This window comes from Coloeus monedula, assembly GCF_965178545.1.
Source record: "Coloeus monedula genome assembly, chromosome: 5".
NCBI classification, from domain to species: domain Eukaryota; kingdom Metazoa; phylum Chordata; class Aves; order Passeriformes; family Corvidae; genus Coloeus; species Coloeus monedula.
Genome location: NC_138785.1, coordinates 1344723 through 1352972, shown reverse-complemented (window position 1 = coordinate 1352972; position 8250 = coordinate 1344723). Strand labels below are relative to the sequence as shown.

Here is an 8250-nt window from a genome sequence, read left to right as displayed (position 1 = left end):
ACCTGTCACCCCCATGGCATTTGTAACACCCCTGCCCCGCTCCTTTAACCGTAGCAGAACTCAGAGCAAAAGCCTCATGAACTCAGGTTGACCCACATGGATTCCAGTTTTTTTGGAGTGCCACAAACTTCCCTACAAGTCCATGTTGAGGCTGAGTGTCAAGTCTAAAGCCTGCATTCCCCACAACTCACACAGTTGTCCTAGGACAACTTCTTCCTTGTTTGGGCAAACGTTTCTGCGTGCACTGACCATGAATCCCGGCTCTTCTCCTTAGTTAAACTAACAGCAGGTTCAGATAAAACAAATCTAAAAGCCATCATACATCATCTGCATTACTAAAGGTGCTGCAGCACTCCCTCTCTTCCACAGTAATTTCCAGAAGCCAGCAATGCCAATTCAGTCATGCTCGGTGTGACAATTAAAGTGATTTCTAAGGCACGTTGGCCCAAGAACCACATGTACAAGTCCCACTCTGCATGTCTGGGGACTAAGTTCATTAAAGAGGAATAATCTCACGTTGTCTTCCCCCCTTTCATCTCTTCCCCCTGAGCCAATCAAGCACTCCAAGATAAAAAGAAGTCCCAATGCACTCAACAGCTTGTACAACACTGATTCAGCATGGCACAGACCAGGGGCATTATTCCTTTAGCAATCAGTAGGCACAGTTAACACGAGTTCAAAACTACACCTGAAAACCTGCTGAACCCATGAACTTCTCCTGCTCACCTGACCTCCAGAGGTCCCCATTTACTGTGTCCCCACAGCACCCATATTTTCCAGGTACAGATTCCTGCAGGAACTCTTGTTAGTCTATGCTTTCATTCTCTGAGAACACACTCAGCAGTCTGAGAGCTTCTGATTTAAGCTCACCTGTACATTTATGCTTAAGCATCACTTTTTTTTTTTTTTTAAATCCACCCATCAAAGAGGGCAGGCCTATCTTTGTCCAAAATGGATAGTGCAGTCTTGGAAATAAGCCAAGAGAGCAAAGGCAAAGAAACCTAGGCAGATGACACCACAGCCTTGGCTTGTCCACTCCAACAGGTAACTTACCTTCAAGTTGCTCCTTTTGGGTCACAAACAACACACAACCACTGGAACACCTCACAATATTCCTTATTTGGGTAATTCCTTAGTAATACAGATATTCAAGTACACTGGCATTGCTTTTTTCCTTTACAACCTGGAAAGTCTATTAAGTCAGTGTGAAACCTTCCTTTACACACCTGAAGAGAATTTTTTGATCAAACTCTGAGCAGAGCACCCCACACAATCAAAAATAATCAGCGTGGCCTGACAGGAATTAGCCACCCTGACTGACAGCAGCCAAATGCTTCAGATGGGGAAAACGAGGCCTACCTCCAATAATAGGAATGATTTAAAGCCACAAACCTTTCCAGATTCGGAGCAGCTCATCCCTGCTGTAAATCACCAATCCCTTCTGGGACCATTTTACATTTCGGGGTGCAGCTTTATGAACGTGCGTTTAGCAACCGAACCCCAAAAAAAACCACGCAAGGAGAAATTCCTTTTTCCAACACCTATACGGGAGGGGAGGGCAGGAGCGCCATCTCCTGGAACGAAGGCGGAGAACACCATGAAAGAGAGCCGGGTCTCCAGGTTACATTCCAGAAAACAAGGCAAGGAAAATCAATCAGAGCAGGGTGTGTGTTCAGTACCCCCCACAAAACACATCCAATTCTTCCTGAGAAAAAACATGTGCTTGGTTCTGACAACAAGCTCCTGTTTGTGACAACGCTGCACTGAATTTATACATGAAATCCACAAGTTCCATTTATTTTTTGTTCTCACAGGGCATGATTTGAATGACACCACTCACTTCCCAAGCTCAACCATCAGATCCACAAGGAAAAGACATCAGGTACTAACGGATCCTTGCACAGGTTTTTGTGGATCCTCATCAACTTCATGTTTTTCTTCTTTTTCTTCTACTTTCTCCACCTGAGGTAGGATTCCATCAAGGTTCAGCAGCAAACCTTCACTGGTTGCAGATCTGATCACCAACCTCCGCACAATGGGATCTAGGGAACAAAGGGCACCACCAGACTGGTCACTCCAGCCCTTTCCATGCCTCCAGCCTGACTGCTCTCAGCAAATGTTTTTCATCAAGTCAATAAAAGAGCAGCATAAGAATCAAGCAGACACTCCAAATCAGCAGAAAAACTACTAAGACCAGGAAAGCTAATCCTTACTAAACTGGGCTGATGTAATTTGCATTTAAACTCATTAAGAAAAAAAAAAATACCACCCCTTTCTGCATCCACTTATTATATTTCAAGTCAAGCAACCCCTCACAGCTTTTATTTGGGCTTCTCAAGGCATGTGTTTGGCTTTTTATGGTCTGGCCTCTGCAGCTACTATTAACAGCATCACTGGGAGAGACGCAAGATCATTTCCTGGCAGATATGCAGCAAGTATTAACATAAAAAAATGGGGGTTTAGCTTACACAAAGCTCCTTCCCTAAAATTATTTCATGAATCACCATTTCCTCTCCAGCCAAGCAGATGCCCTTTACTTAAAAGTTGACTTCATTATTCCTTTGTAACTCCTTTTGCGAAGGAATTAAAAAAAAAACCAAAAAACAAACAAACCAGCTTTTCCCTTGGAGGAGCAGAAATTTTAGAGATACCTTGGGAACAGACAGGTAATTTAATGACAATCCAGTGAAGAACATTCATTTCCCACTTTTGTTTGCTGTAACCTGAACAACCACATTAGAACAACTCCTTACCGTAATTTGATGGCTTGAAGGTGCAGATATCGTGGATAATTGTTTTCAGATTGGCAATTATGTGCTCAGTAGGCATATCCAGCTGCAAATGGATAATGCCAAGTTAGTTATGGTGATGCTTGGAGCCCAGATTAACCCATCTGGAAGCACTGGTGTTTATAAATATTTGGATAGATCTCCTTTGTCCATGTTCCCTGAGAAGGAGTTACAAATCCCATTGGCAGCCATATCCAAATGACTCAGAGAAAAGAAGGATTTTATACATGGTGTTCTCCAGAATTCCACTCAGGATACGAAATTCCCTGGGCTCTGTGAAACGTGTAGCCTTAAGGGGGTGAAGAGTCTTTAAAAATCAATATATACACAAGTGGTTTTGCACAAACCTTATTAAAATGAAGGATCTGGGGAAAGAAGCTTCTAGAAGCAGCTGTCAAACACCACAATATGGATCAAGTCCAAAAACATCAACAGCTAAAACTGAAGGCATTAAGAGCTTGAACAGAATGAAATCAAACAGAAGAATCAACGCATCAGCTCCACAATGAAGATGGTTAATGCTCAGAGGATTCCAAGCACTTCAAAATAGCTCCCACAATCCAGACGAATATCCCAGCTTCCAAACCAGCCTCCCACAGTAAATCCTCGTGGATGCACACCCATCTTGCTGTTTAAAGTGCTTTTTGAACACTTCTCTGCAGAGCAGCAAAAGGTGCTTTAAGAAGGTTCAGGGAAGTTAATTGGTCCCTTTTTGTTTTTTAAGTAAGTTTGACTCCTTCAACAACAAGATCCAGAATTCCAACTATACACAAAACCGCAGGTATTTCTGTTTCAGTCAAATGCAAAACAGGGAATGACAAATGGCTTCAGAGCTCTGTTTTCCAAGCAGGTACCTTTTGTCTCCTCAAGCTACGAAGTTCTGTGAAGTTGGGAATCATACAGACAAGGAAGCCCTTGGAATTCCCATGGACAGCTCAGAGCACCTAATCAGAATTAATAAACTCATTTGTCTCCAACACTGCCAGGCAAAGCTTCAGGCTTCAGGTATTTCCCACCCTTCCTGCCCATGCCACCACCAGTTAGAGGAAAACTAATCCTCAGGCAGGATTACAAAGAGGCAAACCAGAAGGAAAACAAAAACCCCACAGTTTGGGGCAGAGAAAATAAACAACCAAGCCAAAATTAATGTTCTACTTCAGGTGTAACACAAACAGCCCTTCTTCCTGCTCCAGTCCGGAACTACAGTTGTCAAAATTAGACATCTTTAATTCTTTAACTATTTGGTTAAAGCAAAGATTTTTTTGACCCTCCTGTGCATATCGACCATAGACTTACAGACCCATAGTTTATTTACTTACCAAAAAAAAAACCAAAACTAAATTTAAAACCAGCTGAAGATGCCACACAACAAAGAGTCCCATTTCCTTCACAGCTCAGTTGAAGGAAATGGTCAAAAATCCTGCGGATGTTTTTTCCCCTCTTTGAATACTAACTTCAGTTCTGCTCAGGAGGGAAAATTTAAGAGCTCTCTAAACAACTTACTCTGGCTATTCTGGTCTTGATTATATCCTCATCTTCTACTGCATACTCATGACATTCTCTGAAGAACTGCAGCATTTTGGGAATGTCACTGCCCAGGGAATCTATTAACAAAAACAAAAAAGGCAAAAAAGTTATCTGAGTGATGCTTATTAGCACAGATAGGTGTGGTATCACTAAAGAGATAATTCAATCTGTTAATTAAGGCAAGTGAACGCCACTCCAAAATGCAGTTCCACAAACAAGACAATGGTGTCCTCACTGAGATTATAAAAAAGAGTTCCCATGTTCCCTCCTTCCCCATTCATCAGGATTAATAAGCATAAGGGCAGCTAGCAGGCAAATCCATCTGGATTCTAATCCCAGATTTGCCTGTTGTAGGGAAAAAATGGATTCCTAAAGTTACCTTTACTTAAGACAAGCGGCGCAGTCACCTACAGTCTAACAGTGAATGTAACTAAACACCCTCATCAGAAACCCTTGCAGTGGCAGCCCCAGGGCTCCATCTCCTTCAGGAACAGGGAGCTGTAACAGAGAACTGCTTCTCACTTCTCCGGGTGCTCGGGTACTTCCGCTTCAGTTTGTTCCTCAGGGGAATTAACTTGGGCATTATGGCAGGGACAGCCACGTAGAAATCAGCTTGGATTTCGTCCTCCAAGATCTGCAACAAACACAGCTCAATAGATTTGATTGAAGTTGACCTCTAAAAGTGTCCAAGCATAGAAACCCATCTCTTATTCTTCATAGTGGCTGCTGCCCCTCACCTGGAGATCACTGGACATCAGGCTTCTTCGCCTCCCCAGGCCTCAGTACTGTTTAAATTAGGGTATTTATAAAATTCTTTCCAAAAATACATACCCATTTGATTAATTCAACACCTCCCACGATGGCAGCTCCATGCTCTCGAGCTATTTCAGCTTCTTGCTCATTCTGGTGAGAGAAAAAAGTAACGATAAGCAGCTGTACTACCAATCAGGCTGTTGGTCTGCTGTCAGTTGAGCTCAGGGAGAGAATTTGAAACAATTAAGTCCAAAGGGTAATCAAATAAACCCATGGCAGCTCTCTGGGATCATCTCACATAGATAAAATGATTAATTAACAAAGGACAGCTGCAAGAGTTTGCAGGACACAAAAACCCCATGGAAATAAAGGAATCCTGGCTCACCCACCTCTGTGAACACCAAAACCTTGTTCACTTCATCCATAAAGCGATGGGGAAGAGTGACACTGCTGGAAAAAGGATCCACTTTTTTCTGGCAAGTGAATTAAAAAAAACCAAACGTTAAAACAGACAAAAAGAAATCACAACTTGAGGGTCAATTACATAACCACAGGGAGTTGGTCCCCTAAATATGAAAAACAAACAAACAAAAAAATGCCAACGAGGTGAGGAACTGCAGCCTGTCTTCACAAGCCCCCTGTGACAATCCCCCAGCCTGAAAAGACTCCAAGCCTTAAGAAGTGCCAGCGTTCCCACACCCCCTTCCAGCCCACCTTCTTCTGCAGCGCCATATCCAGGAAGACATTGATGTACACAAACTGCTTGGGGTAGGTGAAGTCCAGCTTCTGGAAGTTCTTCAGCATGCCCACAGCCTGCTCCAGCTCGTAGGACGGCCTCCTGTAGAGCCACGTCAGGTACACGTCGTCCACGGGCTTGGCCATCAGCGGCCGCCTCCGAGGGGCGGGTTTGTCCTTGACCTTCTCCTGCCTGCTCCTCTTGGCATCTTTTTTGGCAGCTCTGAGAGCAGAAAACCCAAACACGTTGTGAGGTCACCAGCTGAAGAGTTTGGCACGTCTGACCTTATAAACAAAGGTTTCGCTTCCCTTTCCCGTGGCATTTTGCATGCAGTTAAACACCAGTCCCAGTTCTCATTCTCCTCCCTATTTTCAGAGGGTCTCCAGCCGAGGAGAAGAATGTTCAAGTAATAACTGGATACTCCATTCCTCTGTAAGCAGGGTAAAAGGGTCTGCAGCACTTCAGAACACTTCATTCTCCTGCACACAGAGGCCGCTTCTGCTTCTCCCAGACATGCTGGGTTATTACAGAGATGACAAATTAAACCATAAAAAGCCAGTTGAAGGACAAGAAGGGTTTGAAACCGATTCCAGGAGCTCACCAGCTTTCATGCTGACATGTAACCCTGCTACACCCCGCAAAAGCACAGCTCAAAACCACCGCATCAACCCTTCCCTGTGACATTATCACGGAAAACATTCCCTGCGAGTCCAGGCTGTTCTCCGGGAGCATGCGGGATGCCGCTAGGGACAGTCGGCTGCTGGACCAGCACTGTGGACATCAAACCCTCCACCCACACCCCCCAACACCACCCCCACGGCCAAGGCAGCCTCCTGGGATGCCGGACCAGCACTCACTTAGCTGCTGCCGCGTAGGGCCGGGCGCTCGCGGGGCTCACCACGGCGGGGACGGCGACGCGCTGCTCCAGCCCGTGAAAGACCCACCCGCACCGCGGGGCCAGCGCTGCGGGGGAAGAGCAAACATCACCTCAGACAAGCGCCGCGGCCTCCCGCACCCCCGACCCGCCCGGGCAGGCCCCCCTGCCCCCCTCAGGGCGGCCCCGTCACCTCGCCACAGGCAGCGGGCGCTGGGTGCCGCCATCTTGCCGAGCTGCCCTGTGCACCGTCGGAACCGTTCCCCGCGGAACTCGCTCCCCGCGGCCAAGCAGAAGCGTTCCGGCGACCGGCGCTTCAGCGGTGTCCTCCCGTCCGCCGTCCTCCCGCCCGCGGCGCCCGGGCCCACCGTTCCGCGGGTGCGCGGGTCCCCTCTCCCGGAGTGTGCCCGCTGCCCGGGGAGAGGGGACCCATTGCCGGAGGCTGGTTAAAAGCCTCCAGCTCGCTTCTTCACCGGCCTGAGAAGGGCCTCAGGGCAAGCCCGGGGTTGTTTCGTAGCGCTACGAGCCAAACTGGTCCCCCCTCCCCGAACCAACATGGCGGCGACTCCTGAGGGGAGCCAGAGCCGCGGCCCTGAGACCTGGGGGCGTTTATACCTGTTCAGCCACCTCTGTTTGGGAGAACACTGCCCGTTTAATGCTTAATATTGTCTGCTGTAAGCCACATGCAATTCCAGAAAGAGATTTTCTGGCTGCCATCTCATCCCTGTTCCCTTGCGTATGGGTTGGGAAAAGAGCTCCCTAATCCGCTCTCCTGGAGCAGCATCCACTAACAAAGACTTTGTTTAACCATCTCCCGAGCTGTTCAGATTCACACCACAAACTTTAATGGTTAAAGGGGGCTTTTATTTCACACTGATGTGCTTTTGACTAAAAACATTCCAATCCCCCAGTCGTCCCCAATCAATGCATGTCCAAGAATTTTTAAATTAGGGATATGTGGCTACGTAAAATTCCCCAATGGATCCGCTTTTAAAGAACTTTTAAATCAGACACAGGGGGCTGTGTAGAACAAGTTGTAACAAAACTGTGTTCACCCAATCCAACTCTTGGCTCAGTGTCCTGGGAAAGGATGGAGATGCGGAGGTGTGAGGGCTATGGGAGGAAAAGGAACCCTCCTCGGTAAAAAAGTTTCATCTGAGGAGTAACAAACAGTTGTTTTAAATTCACGGTGGGGAAATGAAACCATTTTGGATGGGCACTCGGCACGTGTGACCCCTGCAGTGGTGGTGGATGGGAGAGGAGACTGTTCAGTGCACACCTGTGGCCAGGTAACCTGCATCCGTCACCATCTTCCCACCTTCCTCTGTGAGCCTCTGGCTTTTTGCACACAAGGTGGACCGTGGATTTTGGGAGAAACACGGGCTCACAGTTAATGCGTACCCATTCCCAATACCTCACTAGCTCCAAAGCCCATTTCCTACCAACACCCCTTGCCCCATTACTGAGGCACTTCCCACTCTCCGGGCATCAATGAACTTCTTGGGTGCAGCATGAGCTCAGGCAGCTGCAGTAGAAAGCCAATTCCAACTAGAAGCCCTAGGGCCTGAAGT

General features: G+C 46.9%; 1 protein-coding gene across 1 annotated transcript; it reads right to left on the bottom strand.

Moving 5' to 3' along the window:
• Nucleotides 1-1768: 1768 nt before the first annotated feature.
• Nucleotides 1769-6960, bottom strand: MRPL1 (mitochondrial ribosomal protein L1). The gene is made up of 9 exons (XM_082282571.1): nucleotides 6873-6960; nucleotides 6663-6768; nucleotides 5784-6027; nucleotides 5459-5542; nucleotides 5148-5219; nucleotides 4839-4950; nucleotides 4293-4393; nucleotides 2754-2835; nucleotides 1769-2042 (listed from the first exon to the last, which is right to left on the bottom strand). The coding sequence occupies exons 1-9, from the start codon at nucleotides 6904-6906 to the stop codon at nucleotides 1879-1881; spliced, it is 999 nt and encodes a 332-aa protein (XP_082138697.1). The 5' UTR covers nucleotides 6907-6960; the 3' UTR covers nucleotides 1769-1878.
• Nucleotides 6961-8250: the final 1290 nt, after the last annotated feature.